At 43.3% G+C, this 21,292-nt stretch overlaps 1 protein-coding gene across 2 annotated transcripts in view; it reads left to right on the top strand.

Annotated features, from left to right (window-relative positions):
• Nucleotides 1-21,292, top strand: part of ctsa (cathepsin A) — a 48,818-nt gene that overhangs the window by 5,518 nt on the left and 22,008 nt on the right. For both annotated transcript variants that reach the window (XM_083788478.1, XM_083788477.1), the window contains exons 3-7: nucleotides 1,569-1,680; nucleotides 2,443-2,493; nucleotides 6,408-6,494; nucleotides 12,838-12,993; nucleotides 15,382-15,558. In XM_083788478.1, coding sequence (XP_083644604.1) covers nucleotides 1,569-1,680; nucleotides 2,443-2,493; nucleotides 6,408-6,494; nucleotides 12,838-12,993; nucleotides 15,382-15,558 — 583 coding nt within the window. The remainder of the gene's footprint in view (nucleotides 1-1,568; nucleotides 1,681-2,442; nucleotides 2,494-6,407; nucleotides 6,495-12,837; nucleotides 12,994-15,381; nucleotides 15,559-21,292) is intronic.

Consider the following 21,292-nt stretch of genomic DNA (forward strand, 5'->3'; position numbering starts at 1 on the left):
ACGAGGTTTCCGCTGGACACACACTGGTCTGATGAACCCATTCTGACCTGAGATCAGATTCTAAAAATGTCAGTCGCTCTTCGATTTTTCAAAAATAGCAGACCTACAAGCTCGTATCGCGCCACTCGGTGGCGCGATATGAGCTTGTAGATCTGCTATTTTTAAATAGCTAAAGCATAACATGATGCTGACACCAAAATGGGTGCCTGGTCAGAATGGGTTAATGCCTGGATGTGTAACCGAGATATATATACTATGCCTCAAAATGTTTATTCAAAGCAGTTTGTGATTGGACCCTGTTGATTAACTTGAGATTTCAGCTGTAGGTGAACTCTGACCCTTTTATATAAATTGACTTGAATTCAGTTGATGTGAATGCTCTGATGAAGGCTGCATAGCCGAAACGCGTCAGCGTAACCTTTTGGTGTTTGCCAATAAATAAATGGAAATGTGAGTACCTTGTCCCCCGCTTGTTAAATTTTTGGATGTGCTACCTTTTTGGAATTTTTTTATTCCTATTTTTTGATATAGAGATCGACTACTATGCAATCAAATACATCTGTATAGAAGATAATTTGAGAGGGAGGGAAATACTACATACAAAAAATATTGATGCCTCTTGTAAGGAAAACTACCCTTTTTTATTTTAGGTGGAAAGTTTTGATCAAATTTGTTAATGTTTCAAATTGTAAGAACTGTGTGAAAGCACATTCCTCACACATTGTTTCAGCTCTGACTGAGACCTTCACTCCCAGATAAGATTGAACTTGTAGATTGGCTATTTTAGCCAAAGAGGTTTGGTGTGTGGGGGGGGGGAGGAGGAGAAGAGTGGACTAAGTACACGGTGAAAGGCTAAGCATTGATCGTTGAAGTGGTTTAATGGGCAACATCCATCCATCTTCAACCGCTTATCCGTAGTCGGGTCGCGGGGGCAACAGCTCCACCAGAGGGCTCCAGACTTCCTTCTCCAGAGCAACATTGACAGTGACTTCCTCCTGGGGATCCAGAGGCGTTCCAAGGCCAGTGAGTCAATGTGTGAACTCCATCTGGTCCTTGGTCTGCCCCGGGTCTCCTCCCAGTGGAGATATAATCCATCTGGTCCTTGGTCTGCCCCGGGGTCTCCTCCCAGTGGAGATATAATCCATCTGGTCCTTGGTCTGCCCCGGGGTCTCCTCCCAGTGGAGATATAATCCATCTGGTCCTTGGTCTGCCCCGGGGTCTCCTCCCAGTGGAGATATAATCCATCTGGTCCTTGGTCTGCCCCGGGGTCTCCTCCCAGTGGAGATATAATCCATCTGGTCCTTGGTCTGCCCCGGGGTCTCCTCCCAGTGGGACGTGCCTCGAGGACCTCCCTAGGGGCATCCTCTCAGTGGTACGTGCCTCTAGGACCTCCCGAGAGGCATCCTAACCAGATGCCCTGAACCACCTAAGCTGGCTTCTCTAAGGACTCTAGCGAGTCTCTCGCACGTGACCATATGTAGAGTGTTTCCCTGCTTCATCTCTTCCTCAGCTAAGGATAATAGGTTTGTGTAATTAACGATGATAAATAACTGTTGTTATTTCTCTAGGTTTGTGCAGTCTCAGAGCCAGCCCTCTCAGGACCCCGTGGTGCTGTGGTTGAATGGAGGTCCAGGTTGCAGTTCTCTGGACGGCCTGCTCACCGAACACGGACCTTTCCTGGTAAACATGTTCAACCCATTCTGACCTGAGATCAGATTCTAAAAACGTCTTCTACATCCTGACAGTTTTCTGAAAAAGCTACGTTTCTATGTCAGTCGCTCTTCGATTTTTCAAAAATAGCAGACCTACAAGCTCGTAGCGCGCTATGAGCTTGTAGATCTGCTATTTTTCAATAGCTAAAGCATGACATGATGCCAACACCAAAAGGGGTTCCCGTTCAGAATGGGTTCATTTGATCCACTATTCATCATAAAACCATGTTTAATATGATCCACTATTCATGATAAAACATGTTTAATATGATCCACTATTCATCATAAAACCATGTTTAATATGATCCACTATTCAAGATAAAACTTTTTTATGTGATCCACTATTCATGATAAAACATGTTTAATAATGATCATCTATTCATGATAAAACTGTTTATGATTCACTATTCATGATAAAATAATGTTTAATAATGATCGACTATTCATGATAAAACCATGTTTAATGTGATCCACTATTCATGATAAAACCATGTTTAATGTGATCCACTATTCATGATAAAACAATGTTTAATATGATCCACTATTCCTGATAAAACCATGTTTAATGTGATCCACTATTCATGATAAAACAATGTTTAATATGATCCACTATTCCTGATAAAACCATGTTTATGATTCACTATTCATGATAAAACCATGTTTATGATTCACTATTAAAGTTTGTTTAAAGTTCATAATGCTAGATGCGTTTTATTAATTAATGTTTCAGATCCAGGATGATGGAATGTCTCTAGAATACAACCCTTACTCCTGGAATATGGTCAGTGTTACAACTGTGTGTCACATGTAGCCTACTGTGTGTGTGTGTGTGTGTGTGTGTGTGTGTGTGTGTGTGTGTGTGTGTGTGTGTGTGATATCTTGATGAACTCGGATGAACACAGACTTATAGCATGTTATGTAGACGGCACTATAATTGCATTGTATGTAGTCATAGTACATATGTATAGCATAGTATAGTATTGTATGTATAGTTTCATTATATAGATATTCCACTGTTACGTTCTTAGCTTACGCATGTTTCATGATAGATGCTTTTTATGTGATGTATTCCCATGCTTTTTTGTTCTTGCTTAATGTAAGTCGCTCTGGATTAAGAGCGTCTGATAAATGCCTAAATTGTAACTGAACTCTTGCGGTATGTGTGATCCTCGTCTGACTCTGCGATCGTTTAGTGTGAAAAATATAATAATAGCAGACTTCAAAAAGAGACTCCTGTTTAACGACTAATACTTTAACGACTACCATGACAACCTGACTGTAGAAAGTAGCAGTACAGTAAAGAACTGTTGATTCTGTTTAATTCACACATTAATCATGTTACCAAGATTGCCTTTTTTCACCTTAGAAATATTGCACTAATCGGAGCCTATTTGTCATTGGACGATGCAAAAACGCTAATCCACACCTTTGTTTTTTCTCGGCTTGATTACTGCAATGCACTTTTTTTTTCTGGACTGCCTAAACAACTGACAGATTATAACTTGTCCAAAATGCAGCAGCCAGAGTTTTAACTAGAACTAAGATGAGAGAACATATTACTCCAGTTTTAGCCTCACTACATTGGCTTCCGGTTGTTTTTAGCATTTATTTAAAAAAATATTTTACTTGTTTATGAAGCTCTCAATGGTCTCGCACCTTCCTACCTACATGACTGCCTGCCTAAATATGTCCCAAACCTTCCTACCTACATGGCTGCCTGCCTAAATATGTCCCAAACCTTCCTACCTACATGACTGCCTGCCTAAATATGTCCCAAACCTTCCTACCTACATGGCTGCCTGCCTAAATATGTCCCAAACCTTCCTACCTACATGACTGCCTGCCTAAATATGTCCCAAACCTTCCTACCTACATGACTGCCTGCCTAAATATGTCCCAAACCTTCCTACCTACATGACTGCCTTCCTAGATATGTCCCAAACCTTCCTACCTACATGACTGCCTGTCTGAATATGTCCCAAACCTTCCTACCTACATGACTGCCTGACTAAATATGTCCCAAACCTTCCTACCTACATGGCTGCCTGCCTAAATATGTCCCAAACCTTCCTACCTACATGACTGCCTGCCTAAATATGTCCCAAACCTTCCTACCTACATGACTGCCTGCCTAAATATGTCCCAAACCTTCCTACCTACATGACTGCCTTCCTAGATATGTCCCAAACCTTCCTACCTACATGACTGCCTGTCTAAATATGTCCCAAACCTTCCTACCTACATGACTGCCTGCCTAAATATGTCCCAAACCTTCCTACCTACATGACTGTCTGCCTAGATATGTCCCAAACCTTCCTACCTACATGACTGCCTGTCTAAATATGTCCCAAACCTTCCTACCTACATGACTGCCTTCCTAGATACGTCCCAAACCTTCCTACCTACATGACTGCCTGCCTAAATATGTCCCAAACCTTCCTACCTACATGACTGCCTGCCTAAATATGTCCCAAACCTTCCTACCTACATGACTGCCTGCCTAAATATGTCCCAAACCTTCCTACCTACATGACTGCCTGACTAAATATGTCCCAAACCTTCCTACCTACATGACTGCCTGCCTAAATATGTCCCAAACCTTCCTACCTACATGACTGCCTGCCTAGATATGTCCCAAACCTTCCTACCTACATGACTGCCTGCCTAAATATGTCCCAAACCTTCCTACCTACATGACTGCCTGCCTAAATTTGTCCCAAACCTTCCTACCTACATGACTGCCTGCCTAGATATGTCCCAAACCTTCCTACATACATGACTGCCTGTCTAAATATGTCCCAAACCTTCCTACCTACATGACTGCCTGCCTAAATATGTCCCAAACCTTCCTACCTACATGACTGCCTGTCTGAATATGTCCCAAACCTTCCTACCTACATGACTGCCTGCCTAAATACGTCCCAAACCTTCCTACCTACATGACTGCCTGTCTAAATATGTCCCAAACCTTCCTACCTACATGACTGCCTGCCTAAATATGTCCCAAACCTTCCTACCTACATGACTGCCTGTCTGAATATGTCCCAAACCTTCCTACCTACATGACTGCCTGTCTAAATATGTCCCAAACCTTCCTACCTACATGACTGCCTGCCTAAATATGTCCCAAACCTTCCTACCTACATGACTGCCTGCCTAAATATGTCCCAAACCTTCCTACCTACTTGACTGCTTGCCTAAATATGTCCCAAACCTTCCTACCTACATGACTGCCTGACTAAATATGTCCCAAACCTTCCTACCTACATGACTGCCTGACTAAATATGTCCCAAACCTTCCTACCTACATGACTGCCTGACTAAATATGTCCCAAACCTTCCTACCTACATGACTGCCTGCCTAAATATGTCCCAAACCTTCCTACCTACATGACTGCCTGCCTAGATATGTCCCAAACCTTCCTACCTACATGACTGCCTGCCTAAATATGTCCCAAACCTTCCTACCTACATGACTGCCTGCCTAAATATGTCCCAAACCTTCCTACCTACATGACTGCCTGCCTAAATATGTCCCAAACCTTCCTACCTACATGACTGCCTGCCTAAATATGTCCCAAACCTTCCTACCTACATGACTGCCTGTCTAAATATGTCCCAAACCTTCCTACCTACATGACTGCCTGCCTAAATATGTCCCAAACCTTCCTACCTACATGACTGCCTGTCTAAATATGTCCCAAACCTTCCTACCTACATGACTGCCTGCCTAAATATGTCCCAAACCTTCCTACCTACATGACTGCCTGTCTGAATATGTCCCAAACCTTCCTACCTACATGACTGCCTGTCTAAATATGTCCCAAACCTTCCTACCTACATGACTGCCTGCCTAAATATGTCCCAAACCTTCCTACCTACATGACTGCCTGCCTAAATATGTCCCAAACCTTCCTACCTACTTGACTGCTTGCCTAAATATGTCCCAAACCTTCCTACCTACATGACTGCCTGACTAAATATGTCCCAAACCTTCCTACCTACATGACTGCCTGACTAAATATGTCCCAAACCTTCCTACCTACATGACTGCCTGACTAAATATGTCCCAAACCTTCCTACCTACATGACTGCCTGCCTAAATATGTCCCAAACCTTCCTACCTACATGACTGCCTGCCTAGATATGTCCCAAACCTTCCTACCTACATGACTGCCTGCCTAAATATGTCCCAAACCTTCCTACCTACATGACTGCCTGCCTAAATATGTCCCAAACCTTCCTACCTACATGACTGCCTGCCTAAATATGTCCCAAACCTTCCTACCTACATGACTGCCTGCCTAAATATGTCCCAAACCTTCCTACCTACATGACTGCCTGTCTAAATATGTCCCAAACCTTCCTACCTACATGACTGCCTGCCTAAATATGTCCCAAACCTTCCTACCTACATGACTGCCTGTCTGAATATGTCCCAAACCTTCCTACCTACATGACTGCCTGCCTAGATATGTCCCAAACCGCCCCTAAGCTAAGGTCTTCCACTGCTGGCCTGCTGGCTTTGCTTAAAATAAATGGCAAATAAAAAATACAGTTAAAGAAAATTTGTGCTTCTATGGGCTGACTGTGTGGAACAAGCTCCCACTGTCCTTACCCAACCCTGGTTGGTCACATGTTCCTGTCCTTAACCCTGGTTGGTCACACATGTCCTCTGTCCTCTGCTGCTGTTAGATTGCCAACGTGTTGTACCTGGAGTCACCAGCAGGGGTGGGATTCTCCTGGTCGGACGACCGCCGATACACCACCAACGACACAGAGGTCAGTGACCTTTAATATTCAACCAATGAAATCCTCCCCATTGTCAGCCGTTATCTTCATGTGAAACGGTCCACGCTAATGCTCATTGGTGTGGTGTATTTATTAGGGATGCACCGAAAGGGAAATTCTTGGCCGAAACGGAATACCGAATATGTTTAATATTATACATCTCTTTTTCCTACCATTGCTGTCATGGCCGTACCTTAAAGCTACCTGATTTATGGCAAAATAAATGGTTATGGCAAAACTTAACTTAAATAATAATCACTATTATGGGTCCATAAAACATTTATTCAGCTCTTTTGAATGCATTAATTTGCATACACTATTCGGTGATATATTTTCTGCCTATTCAGGCCGAAACCGAATAGGCCGAAAATTATTTTTAGCCATTTTCTGCCGGATATTTTCTGCGGCCGAATATTCGGTGCATCACTAGTACTGTATATGCATGTTATGTACTGCTGCTGTAACACATTGTGAATGGATCAACAATAAAGTAAAACTAGAAAAAGTGCCCTTCTGGGCACAGGTCTCCACCAGGTTATCCTCAGATCCGTGCAGTTAGAGGTAAAAACACTTTTTGGCCAGTTATAGCGCCACCTTGAGGCCGAGTTGAAATTGTTCATGTGGCATTTCTTCCTCGGCCTAGTGGGAATGTGCGTTCACAATTTCAGGGAAATCACGCGATGTGTTCATGATTTGCAGCATTTTGTTTGAAACTGAGCACTCCTGTGAACTTTGGAAGCCAATCTTAACCAATCAGGATGGAGTCTGAGAAATCTGAAAGACCGGTTTCATTGAATGGCTCTAGAGAGGCTGTGTACCAATTTGCGTGATGTTTGGACAAAATCTGTAGGTGTGCTGTGCAAAAACTTGTTTTGCACAAAGCGGGCTCCTGGTGGCGCCACAACAGGCCGTTCTGGAAAGTTTGGGGCAGAGGTTCATCGTTGGCATCCAGGGAGTGTGTGCAAAATTTGGCATCGACCGGGTCAACTGTGGCCGAGATTAGCTGCTCACAGACGGATGGACACACACGGACGGACGGACGGAGTGCAAAACATACTCTCCCCCCATGCCTTCGGCCTGGTGGAGACAACAACATTTATAAATGCATTACCGTACCATATTCCAGGTGTCTCAACAACCACCTGGCCCTGAGGGAGTTTAGTTTAGTGTAGTTTTGTACAGTTGTGTAGTTATTGTGGTGTTATGTTGAGAGTGGTTTATGCTTTGGTACGCCCTGCCCCTCATGTTAAAACAATGTAGAGTCTGTAGACTGCTTTGGAACGCCCTGCCCCTCATGTTAAAACAATGCAGAGTCAGTAGACTGCTTTGGAACGCCCTGCCCCTCATGTTAAAACAATGCAGAGTCTGTAGACTGCTTTGGAACGCCCTGCCCCTCATGTTAAAACAATGTAGAGTCTGTAGACTGCTTTGGAACGCCCTGCCCCTCATGTTAAAACAATGCAGAGTCAGTAGACTGCTTTGGAACGCCCTGCCCCTCATGTTAAAACAATGCAGAGTCTGTAGACTGCTTTGGAACGCCCTGCCCCTCATGTTAAAACAATGTAGAGTCTGTAGACTGCTTTGGAACGCCCTGCCCCTCATGTTAAAACAATGCAGAGTCAGTAGACTGCTTTGGAACGCCCTGCCCCTCATGTTAAAACAATGCAGAGTCAGTAGACTGCTTTGGAACGCCCTGCCCCTCATGTTAAAACAATGCAGAGTCTGTAGACTGCTTTGGAACGCCCTGCCCCTCATGTTAAAACAATGTAGAGTCTGTAGACTGCTTTGGAACGCCCTGCCCCTCATGTTAAAACAATGCAGAGTCAGTAGACTGCTTTGGAACGCCCTGCCCCTCATGTTAAAACAATGTAGAGTCAGTAGACTGCTTTGGAACGCCCTGCCCCTCATGTTAAAACAATGTAGAGTCTGTAGACTGCTTTGGAACGCCCTGCCCCTCATGTTAAAACAATGCAGAGTCAGTAGACTGCTTTGGAACGCCCTGCCCCTCATGTTAAAACAATGCAGAGTCAGTAGACTGCTTTGGAACGCCCTGCCCCTCATGTTAAAACAATGCAGAGTCTGTAGACTGCTTTGGAACGCCCTGCCCCTCATGTTAAAACAATGTAGAGTCAGTAGACTGCTTTGGAACGCCCTGCCCCTCATGTTAAAACAATGCAGAGTCAGTAGACTGCTTTGGAACGCCCTGCCCCTCATGTTAAAACAATGCAGAGTCTGTAGACTGCTTTGGAACGCCCTGCCCCTCATGTTAAAACAATGCAGAGTCAGTAGACTGCTTTGGAACGCCCTGCCCCTCATGTTAAAACAATGCAGAGTCAGTAGACTGCTTTGGAACGCCCTGCCCCTCATGTTAAAACAATGCAGAGTCTGTAGACTGCTTTGGAACGCCCTGCCCCTCATGTTAAAACAATGTAGAGTCAGTAGACTGCTTTGGAACGCCCTGCCCCTCATGTTAAAACAATGCAGAGTCAGTAGACTGCTTTGGAACGCCCTGCCCCTCATGTTAAAACAATGCAGAGTCTGTAGACTGCTTTGGAACGCCCTGCCCCTCATGTTAAAACAATGTAGAGTCAGTAGACTGCTTTGGAACGCCCTGCCCCTCATGTTAAAACAATGCAGAGTCAGTAGACTGCTTTGGAACGCCCTGCCCCTCATGTTAAAACAATGCAGAGTCTGTAGACTGCTTTGGAACGCCCTGCCCCTCATGTTAAAACAATGCAGAGTCAGTAGACTGCTTTGGAACGCCCTGCCCCTCATGTTAAAACAATGCAGAGTCTGTAGACTGCTTTGGAACGCCCTGCCCCTCATGTTAAAACAATGCAGAGTCAGTAGACTGCTTTGGAACGCCCTGCCCCTCATGTTAAAACAATGCAGAGTCTGTAGACTGCTTTGGAACGCCCTGCCCCTCATGTTAAAACAATGCAGAGTCAGTAGACTGCTTTGGAACGCCCTGCCCCTCATGTTAAAACAATGCAGAGTCTGTAGACTGCTTTGGAACGCCCTGCCCCTCATGTTAAAACAATGCAGAGTCTGTAGACTGCTTTGGAACGCCCTGCCCCTCATGTTAAAACAATGCAGAGTCTGTAGACTGCTTTGGAACGCCCTGCCCCTCATGTTAAAACAATGCAGAGTCTGTAGACTGCTTTGGAACGCCCTGCCCCTCATGTTAAAACAATGCAGAGTCTGTAGACTGCTTTGGAACGCCCTGCCCCTCATGTTAAAACAATGCAGAGTCTGTAGACTGCTTTGGAACGCCCTGCCCCTCATGTTAAAACAATGCAGAGTCAGTAGACTGCTTTGGAACGCCCTGCCCCTCGTGTTAAAACAATGTAGAGTCAGTAGACTGCTTTGGAACGCCCTGCCCCTCATGTTAAAACAATGTAGAGTCAGTAGACTGCTTTGGAACGCCCTGCCCCTCATGTTAAAACAATGTAGAGTCAGTAGACTGCTTTGGAACGCCCTGCCCCTCATGTTAAAACAATGTAGAGTCAGTAGACTGCTTTGGAACGCCCTGCCCCTCATGTTAAAACAATGTAGAGTCAGTAGACTGCTTTGGAACGCCCTGCCCCTCATGTTAAAACAATGTAGAGTCAGTAGACTGCTTTACTCTTTGGAACGCCCTGCCCCTCATGTTAAAACAATGCAGAGTCAGTAGACTGCTTTGGAACGCCCTGCCCCTCATGTTAAAACAATGTAGAGTCAGTAGACTGCTTTACTCTTTGGAACGCCCTGCCCCTCATGTTAAAACAATGCAGAGTCAGTAGACTGCTTTGGAACGCCCTGCCCCTCATGTTAAAACAATGCAGAGTCAGTAGACTGCTTTGGAACGCCCTGCCCCTCATGTTAAAACAATGCAGAGTCAGTAGACTGCTTTGGAACACCCTGCCCCTCATGTTAAAACAATGCAGAGTCAGTAGACTGCTTTGGAACGCCCTGCCCCTCATGTTAAAACAATGCAGAGTCAGTAGACTGCTTTGGAACGCCCTGCCCCTCATGTTAAAACAATGTAGAGTCAGTAGACTGCTTTACGCTTTGGAACGCCCTGCCCCTCATGTTAATAAAATGTAGAGTCAGTAGACTGCTTTGGAACGCCCTGCCCCTCATGTTAATAAAATGTAGAGTCAGTAGACTGCTTTGGAACGCCCTGCCCCTCATGTTAAAACAATGTAGAGTCAGTAGACTGCTTTGGAACGCCCTGCCCCTCATGTTAAAACAATGCAGAGTCAGACTGCTTTGGAACGCCCTGCCCCTCATGTTAATAAAATGTAGAGTCAGTAGACTGCTTTACCCTTTGGAACGCCCTGCCCCTCATGTTAATAAAATGTAGAGTCAGTAGACTGCTTTACCCTTTGGAACGCCCTGCCCCTCATGTTAATAAAATGTAGAGTCAGTAGACTGCTTTACGCTTTGGAACGCCCTGCCCCTCATGTTAATAAAATGTAGAGTCAGTAGACTGCTTTAAGCCAATGCTAAAGACACATTTATTCCGTCTTCATTTCCCCCATGTAGTTCTTACCTGACTTATTCTTACACACGTGTTGTGATTCTGCCCATGTTTTGAGCTGTTGCCTTGTTAATTGGTTTACTTTACTACTTTATTGTGCTCCGTTTTCCTGTTTGGTTTTAACTTGTTGATTTGCTTTATTCTGTGTTGTGTTCAGCACCTTGTGACTTTGTCTTGAAAGGTGCTTTACAAATAAAATGTACTTACTATATTCTAGGTGTCTCCCCTGAAGGAGTTTTGTAGTTATTTTAGTGTAGTGTTAACTTTGTGTTGAAGGAGTTAGTTTTGGTGTAGTTGAAGGAGTTAGTTTTGGTGTAGTTATTGTCAGTAGTGACAACTTTGATGTGTTGTACATTTGTATAAGTGTTATATGTTGTGTTGTATATTCCAGGTGTCAACAACTACCTGGCCCTGAGGTAGTTTGGTGTAGTTATTGTAGAGCAGTGATAACTTTGTGATGTGTTGTACATTTGTATATATGCATTATATATTGTGTTGTATATTGCATTTCAACAACTACCTGCAGGCGCTGAAGGAGTGTAGTTTATATTGTGTTGTCATGTTAACGTTGTGTTGTGTTGTATATTCCAGGTGTCTCTCAACAACTACCTGGCCCTGAGGTCGTTTGGTGTAGTTATTGTAGAGTAGTGACAACTTTGTGATGTTGTGTTGTATATTCCAGGTTTCTCTCAACAACTACCTGGCCCTGAGGTCGTTTGGTGTAGTTATTGTAGAGCAGTGATAACTTTGTGATGTTGTGTTGTATATTCCAGGTTTCTCTCAACAACTACCTGGCGCTGAAGGAGTTCTGTGTAGTTTTGTAGAGTTGTGTTGTCATGTTAACGTTGTGTTGTGTTGTATATTCCAGGTGTCTCTCAACAACTACCTGGCCCTGAGGTAGTTCTGTGTAGTTTTGTAGAGTTGTGTAGTTATTGTGTTGTTATGTTAACGTTGTGTTGTGTTGTGTATATTCCAGGTGTCTCTCAACAACTACCTGGCCCTGAAGGAGTTCTGTGTAGTTTTGTAGAGTTGTGTAGTTATTGTGTTATGTTAACGTTGTGTTGTGTTGTATATTCCAGGTGTCTCTCAACAACTACCTGGCCCTGAAGGAGTTCTGTGTAGTTTTGTAGAGTTGTGTTGTTATGTTAACGTTGTGTTGTGTTGTGTTGTATATTCCAGGTTTCTCTCAACAACTACCTGGCGCTGAAGGAGTTCTGTGTAGTTTTGTAGAGTTGTGTAGTTATTGTGTTGTTATGTTAACGTTGTGTTGTGTTGTGTTGTGTATTCCAGGTGTCTCTCAACAACTACCTGGCGCTGAAGGAGTTCTGTGTAGTTTTGTAGAGTTGTGTAGTTATTGTGTTGTTATGTTAACGTTGTGTTGTGTTGTGTATATTCCAGGTGTCTCTCAACAACTACCTGGCGCTGAAGGAGTTTAGTGTAGTTTTGTAGAGTTGTGTAGTTATTGTGTTGTTATGTTAACGTTGTGTTGTATATTCCAGGTGTCTCTCAACAACTACCTGGCCCTGAGGGAGTTCTGTGTAGTTTTGTAGAGTTGTGTAGTTATTGTGTTATGTTAACGTTGTGTTGTGTTGTGTATATTCCAGGTGTCTCTCAACAACTACCTGGCGCTGAAGGAGTTCTGTGTAGTTTTGTAGAGTTGTGTAGTTATTGTGTTATGTTAACGTTGTGTTGTGTTGTGTTTTATATTCCAGGTGTCTCTCAACAACTACCTGGCGCTGAAGGAGTTCTGTGTAGTTTTGTAGAATTGTGTTGTTATGTTAACGTTGTGTTGTGTTGTGTTGTATATTCCAGGTGTCTCTCAACAACTACCTGGCCCTGAAGGAGTTCTTCCGCCTGTTCCCGGAGTTCAGTCAGAACGAGTTGTTTCTGACCGGGGAGAGTTACGGAGGAATCTACATCCCTACGCTGGCTGAGAGGGTGATGGAGGACGGCCTCTTAAACCTCCAGGTAATTAACCAAATGAACCCTACGCTGGCCGAGAGGGTGATGGAAGGACGGCCTCTTAAACCTCCAGGTAATTAACCAAATGAACCCTACGCTGGCCGAGAGTGATGGAGGACAGCCTCTTAAACCTCCAGGTAATTAACCAAATGAACCCTACGCTGGCCGAGCGGGTGATGGAAGGACGGCCTCTTAAACCTCCAGGTAATTAACCAAATGAACCCTACGCTGGCCGAGAGGGTGATGGAAGGACGGCCTCTTAAACCTCCAGGTAATTAACCAAATGAACCCTACGCTGGCCGAGAGGGTGATGGAAGGACGGCCTCTTAAACCTCCAGGTAATTAACCAAATGAACCCTACGCTGGCCGAGAGGGTGATGGAAGGACAGCCTCTTAAACCTCCAGGTAATTAACCAAATGAACCCTACGCTGGCCGAGAGGGTGATGGAAGGACAGCCTCTTAAACCTCCAGGTAATTAACCAAATGAACCCTACGCTGGCCGAGAGGGTGATGGAAGGACAGCCTCTTAAACCTCCAGGTAATTAACCAAATGAACCCTACGCTGGCCGAGAGGGTGATGGAAGGACGGCCTCTTAAACCTCCAGGTAATTAACCAAATGAACCCTACGCTGGCCGAGAGGGTGATGGAAGGACGGCCTCTTAAACCTCCAGGTAATTAACCAAATGAACCCTACGCTGGCCGAGAGGGTGATGGAAGGACGGCCTCTTAAACCTCCAGGTACATTAATACTGTAACTAAACCAACCCTACGCTGTAGTGTAATATTTATGTAACGATACACTCAACTCGCGATACAATACGTATCACGATATGAGGTTCACGATACGATTTTTCACGATATTTTCAACACAATGATTTTCCAGACAAATGACCAATTTTCTTTTTTATGATGCATCTTCCCCCCCCCCCCAAAAAGCTTTTTTCACAATTTTTATTTAACTACATTGCAAAGATAATTGCCTTCCTTGATGTATTAATGAGCATCAATAACGACCATCACCTGGGCACAGTCACAGACACATATACAGCTCCCCTCTGCAGGCCTCTACTGTCTCATTTCTCTCCAAAATCATGTGAATAATTATGATGGAATATGATTACAGCTGACATTTATTATCACACACTAGCCCCCCCTAGCCCCCCGGGATATAATATTGATATATCGCGATATACGCTATATCGTTGCATGCCTAGTAATATTGCATTACAACCGTTACACCCTTACAGATGGATAGAGTTTTTATTAAAGTGTCCTACATCATAAGATGCCCAGCCCGCACGGGCTTACAAGACACTCAATTGTACATATATATTAATAATACATTATACACACATAGACAGTTATTCATGGATACATCATTCTCCAACGTAACTGCCCCGCCTTCTCTATGAACTTTCCAAAAAATAAAGACGTCATTACTGAACAACCAATTTAACCCATTCTGACCTGAGATCAGATTCATACGAGGTTTCCGCCGGACACACACTGGTCTGATGAACCCATTCTGACCTGAGATCAGATTCTAGAAATGTCAGTCGCTCTTAGATTTTTCAAAAATAGCAGACCTACAAGCTCATATCGCGCCACTCGGTGGCGCGATATGAGCTTGTAGATCTGCTATTTTTCAATAGCTAAAGCATTACATGATGCTGACACCAAAATGGGTGCCCGGTCAGAATGGGTCAACATAAAACACTCAGACATCCATACAAAACAGATCTGGGTTCTTATCCTGAATTCTTTTTCAAATAAAGTTTCTTAAATCATGGTATAGTGGACAATGGGGAAAACAAAATGAAACTCATCCTCTACAACTCCCAGGTCACAAAGAACTATGATTCACCACTTATTTTTTTATTTTTTTATGCCACTTGCGACCACATGTCCCTAGAAACTAGCTAGCCTAGCCACCCAGTCTGCTGCTCTCTGGGAGACTAGAGCAGCTGATTTCTTTGTTTTCATTAGGTGTTCCTTTAACGATGTGGTTTAACCCATTTTGAACCCCTTTTGGTGTCAGCATCATGTCATGCTTTAGCTATTGAAAAATAGCAGATCTACAAGCTCATAGCGCGCCACCGAGTGGCGCGCTACGAGCTTGTAGGTCTGCTATTTTTTTGAAAAATCGAAGAACGACTGACATTATAGAAACATAGCTTTTTTTCAGAAAACTGTCAGGATGTAGAAGACCTTTATAGAATCGTTCCCAGGTCAAAAATGGGTTTAAGGCACGTCTTTGAAAGCCGTTTCAACCAATCCGATTGCTTCCTCCTTAATCAGACCAGTGTGTGTCCAGTGGAAACCTCGTATGAATCTGATCTCAGGTCAGAATGGGTTAAATGACCCGCGTAATGTTTTGTTGTTCCGTTGCCAGGGCGTTGCCGTGGGCAACGGCATGGCCAGCTACGAGATGAACGACAACTCCCTGGTGTACTTTGCATATTACCACGGCCTGCTGGGCAGCGCGCTGTGGGCGGAGCTACAGGCCTCCTGCTGCCCCGAGGGGAAGTGTGACTTCTACAACGACCACGACCCCAACTGCTCCGACGCCGTGAGTCTGACCAATCGGAAACTTCCTCCCGTTTAAATCTGACCAATCACTGCCCTGCACCCATGCAAGTCTGACCAATCAATCACTGCCCTGCTCCTGTGTAATTCCCAGTACCCAATCAGGCTGGGTGAATTTCCAGCCTGGTAACAAAAAAAAAACTGGTCCAAACGTTAGTTATCTAAGTTGCATTAACCCATTCTGACCGGGCACCCATTTTGGTGTCAGCATCATGTTATGCTTTAGCTATTTAAAAATAGCAGATCTACAAGCTCATATCGCGCCACCGAGTGGCGCGATACGAGCTTGTAGGTCTGCTATTTTTGAAAAATCAAAGAGCGACTGACATTTTTAGAATCTGATCTCAGGTCAGAATGGGTTCATCAGACCAGTGTGTGTCCGGCGGAAACCTCGTATGAATCTGATCTCAGGTCAGAATGGGTTAAAGCATTCCCACACCCCCCTCTCTCTGTTAATCATGTAATTGTACTGGAATCTGCGGACATATGCTCAAAAGACAAATCACAAGCGTGAATAATGAGGCAACACAAGAATTCTGAAGTTATAGAGTATAGAGATTTTACTCGAGCAAGGAGACAAGACTTACATGAACCAACCCCATGTATGGAAACCCCAGTCTGACTCCCAGAGTGACAACCAACGACAGCTTTTATAGCTCTTCTCTTCTCCCACACGACAACCCCCAACATAGCCACAAGGCATTCACCACATGGGCAGTGACGTCATAAAACACTTGGAGTATTCTTACAATGTTTATCTCTAAACTTCCACGACATTACCCCACTTTTAAACATTTAAAAACTCATAAACACCATTTTATCAGTACATTGCAGATGCAGGCAAAAACCTGGAACACAAAATAAACACTCACTCGTATCGTACGGGCAGGCGAAAAACCCCTTTTCATACAACATTATCTCGTAACGTTCTGGGAAAATTCCTACACCGGCCTATCTCATAAGAGAAAACGACCACCACATGGCTTACGACATGATAAAAACATAAAATCAACAACATAGTATATACAACAAAACACATCAGAATACACAGGTATTCAGGCACAAACATAAATCAATATACAGTGACACAATGGTTTTATAACAACAAACAAATAAGGCAACGCCAAATTAAACATACAATAACCGTTGCCGACATTGGACCCAAGAAAACATCTCAGCACCATAGTGTGTCCATTCAGAATTGTCCATCAGCCCACTTTGAGGAGCAAGCCAAGTTTTTTTAGTTCTTTCACAATGTGCAGGGGCCAGACATGTTGCGAATTTGCAGATTGGCCATTTTCAACAGAACAGCACACGTCCCGGCTTCTCAAAAGACCAGAAATTGTCACCCCACAGGTGACATTCCTGGGGCACATGACCGCACATGATCGCCGGATTCAGAGTTCAGAGTGCTAACAGCACTCTCATTTAGGACCCTCAGTGTCATAGTAGCAGACATGATCGCACATCATCATCATCATCATCATCATTCATCATCATCATCATTCATGTTGTCGTCTTCATAGGATCATATGGAGCTGGAAAAAACATACTACAAACCAATTTTTTAAAAGGCCCTACTCTATCTAGTCTATCTAGAGTGTTGACGGTGGACTCAACACTTTGTAATATGACGGGAATATGATAATACTTTTATCATGGACACATATATATATACCAGTCAGCTGTTACTTTATAGACTGTTGATTCCTTACTTACAGAAGGTGTAAGTGGCACCTTGACTTATTCAGCCTGCTTTTTTACTAGCCTACCCTGCTCCTGATTTTGTCATAACAAGAGCCAGCCATGACAATATAACTACAATATAACATACAGCAGTATCAAGGAAATCTCTTCAGAACATCAAAATGTTGCATTTAATACTTACAGATCTGATTTCCACAATCCAATGATACTCTTTCCTGCAATCACAGCAATATATATATACACTTTCGACGCGCATGCACAATTAGGTTAGCCATTCCATTAGTAATCATGCTACACACATGTGAGGGATCAATAAATCAATCTCATGACACAACACGCATCTGCTCGCCTCCTCCTTCTTGGACCTAATCATAAACTGAATCAAAACATAACATTTGTACAGGAAACACACATGTATTTCCATACTTTGTCTTTATTTCCGGGGCGTCCCCCGAACAATGACTTGCCAGACATCAGAATCTTACTCACAGGCCTCATCACGGATTAGAGCATCACGACCGTGATCCACTATTATTCCCTGTTTTTATTATTTTCCCGGATATTTCCCTATGATGACACAAAACAGCTTACAGAGCATCAACCATTATTTAAAAAATGTTCACACCAGCCATATGTGGTCAGACCAATATGTAATGCTAAAACACTTTCCTAACTTAGGTCCCTTATCTAATCTGTGGTATACAGCCCCTTATCGGACCTTTTGAATAATCGAACAATGTATAACTCATAAATATAAGCCTAGCCTATTCCGGCTTGATCATATTGACCATGTAAACAGGTTATCCTAGTACAGTACGTTTCAAATTTTACTCACACAATAGTAGTCCTTTAATCACTATTATTTTCTTGCCCTGATGTCAGTGTCTTTTCCCTTATAACCGTTAATTGGACCACCGCAGCATCAGGCTCTCATCCACATGATTCACTCAGCCAATCACAGCTCACCCAATCTCTCAGGGTTTTGCATTCATCCTCCTGCTTGCTCGCTTACTGTTGTTGTATCAGCGTGCTGCTGTCACACAACCTGCACTCAATTCTGCTTTCGTTTTGGATCTACTGTTTAGATACGGGGGTTTCAGAGTCCCTATGGTCGGGACTGATGCGCTTGACCTGAGTACCTAAAAAAACAGATCCAATACATCGCCAAACCATAACAGATATATTGCATTGATTATCTTACATCAATAAATATATATATTACATCCTCCTTGAGTTGTCTGACTGAACTGTATTGAAGTTCCGCTTCTGTGACACACATTACACTAATACTATTCAAATCACTTGTTATTTAACAAAACTATGCCTCAATATACTGTACTTATCCTAATTAATTCTCTAACCGATCCAATACTATGTAGAGTTTGACTGATTTTATTCTGTTCCATTGTTGATGACATAACAGGGACGGATCACTATACAACCCCATTTTGTGATTATGTGACGGATTTTGATCCAACATTTCCGCAAAATGGTACACCGCCGCTTTCCCAGCGGAATCAAGAAACATCTGCAGCGCCCCTGTCTTAGACTCAGCTGCCTTTTTTCCATAGAGTCTGCAAACCAATTTCCCTCTGATACTGTATGGATAATGACTGATTATTTTACCTCGACGTGACCTATATGACTGCAGTAGAATTCTAACTGTTCAACTTCTTATTTGAGTGCACACACATACCTATTTCTCATGTAATACTGTAGCTACTATTGAACTGCACTAATTTATATTAGTATTGTAATATCTAAACTCTGACCAATTCAGTTCAGTGGCCTTGTGGTTAGGTGAAACTGAGAGGTCGGGGTTCAATCCCCGGCCGGGTCATACCAAACGACACACTAGCGTCATGTCCAGGGGGTGTACTTGTACATCAAGAACTCACGCTACAGACACAGGAGTTAGGCTCCCGCCCCTATGGCCTCATGGCTCAGCAAGCCTAGCTCTGAGCAGCTGATTATGCCTTGAACAAGTTGTAAAATCATTAACATTCAGGGGGGGGTTTTACTGTCTCCACTATTAACCATGTCGGAGGAACTCAGACAAGTGCCTTGCGACAGCTGGAACCCCCCAGTTCTCTTTTAAGATAAGTTTACGTCCTGTCACTCACAGCAACCACAACCTACTGTTTTCCATAGCAGCTACAACTACACAAACGCAACTCTACTCACTCACTATCATTTTGATCCCAATGTACACCTGTCGGCTTCACCTCATCCCTCCATCACTGCAGAGAAACACGATCAGTCACAAAAATAGCTTCCTTTGCACTCAGCTGTCACAAGCCTCCCAGTTTTTCAGCGATTCCCAGTCCGCCAGTGTTTTCCATCTCACAATGTCAGTTCATCAATGTCCATTTAGTGACCAATGTTCAATGTTCAGTACGTTGTATCAACCCTCCTCATACTGGAAAAAAACAAAACCAGTAGGTTGGATTTGATCGTGGTATCCTCTTCTCAACGGAACAGGATGAAGCTTTGTTGACAGTTGTACATTTATCTTTCCATAATATTGCAATCCTTTGCATACTAAATTTTGCAATTTGTAGTTGTAGCTGTTATGTCCCCTCCCGTATTTTAACTTTTGGGTTCCTGTCCTTCAAATAATCTCATAATACTGTTACATGCTCATTAAATGTAGTTTTTCATGTCGGCATATCTGGTTTATTCATCTCTGCATTCACTAACTAGTGATTGTGACCCTGAGAGGGCACATGCGTTCTACAACAACAAGACCCTCCCAACTGGCAGTGTTGCCAGATTTTGGAAGAGAAACAAGCAGCCATGTCTATGGAAACAAGCCCAAAAGAAGCCTGACTAGGCTATTATAATACAAGCCCAAAAACGCTTATAATAAGCGGACATGGCAACACCCAACTGCTCCGTCTCTGTGACAGTGGGGTTGCCCACACGACAACCCCCAACATAGCCACAAGGCATTCACCACATGGGCAGTGACGTCATAAAACACTTGGAGTATTCTTACAATGTTTATCTCTAAACTTCCACGACATTATCATCATGTCATCATGTCATCACTCCCAATCTTCCGCCGTAGTCTGAAAACCCACCTTTTCAGACTACGGCCCATAGCACTTACCCTATACCCCCTTAGATAGCATTTCTGTAGACTTAGATAACCATTTGATACAGACTTATAGCATGTTATGTAGACAGCATTATAGAGCGTCGCAGTCCCTCCCCCTTTCAGAACGACGAGTGGCCCAGGAAATTATTCTCCGTTCATTTTCTCCATAGGCTTTTCAAAAAGTATTTATTTAAAGACGGTTACGCCGCGGACAAAGACAACTCGGATCGTGACAAATCATGACAATGAACACAATATTTTGGGCCGATCAAATCATTAGAAAGAAGAAAATAAAGGCAGGAGACAACACTATTTGTTTTGTTTTTCTTCTTATAAATTATTTGATCGGCCCAAAACATTGTGTTCATTGTCATGATTTGTCACGATCCGAGTTGGTTTTGTCCGCGGCGTAACCGTCTTTAAATAAATACTTTTTGAAAAGCCTATGGGGAGAATGAATGGAGAATCATTTCCTGCGCCACTCGTCGTTCTGAAAGGGGGAGAGACTGTGACGATCTATAATTGCATTGTATGTAGTCATAGCACGTCATAGTACATATGTATAGCATAGTATAGTTTACATGTATAGTTTAATTATATAGATATTCCACTGTTACGTTCTTAGCTTACGCATGTTCAATGATAAATGCTTTTTATGTGATGTATTCCCATGCTTTTTTGTTCTTGCTTAATGTAAATCACTCTGGATTAAGAGCGTCTGCTAAATTGTAAATCATGTCTTATGTATCTTCTGTTGTCATGGTGAAGTGCTTTAAATAATATTTACTACATATAAAACCATCGGCATCTCATGGCATTTTAGATGTTGCCTACATGTTCTTTTGTATTTGTTTAACCCATTCTGACCTGAGATCAGATTCATACGAGGTTTCCGCCGGACACACACTGG

Source organism: Protomyctophum parallelum (genome assembly GCF_964188405.1).
Source record: "Protomyctophum parallelum genome assembly, chromosome: 18".
In the NCBI taxonomy this organism is placed as follows: domain Eukaryota; kingdom Metazoa; phylum Chordata; class Actinopteri; order Myctophiformes; family Myctophidae; genus Protomyctophum; species Protomyctophum parallelum.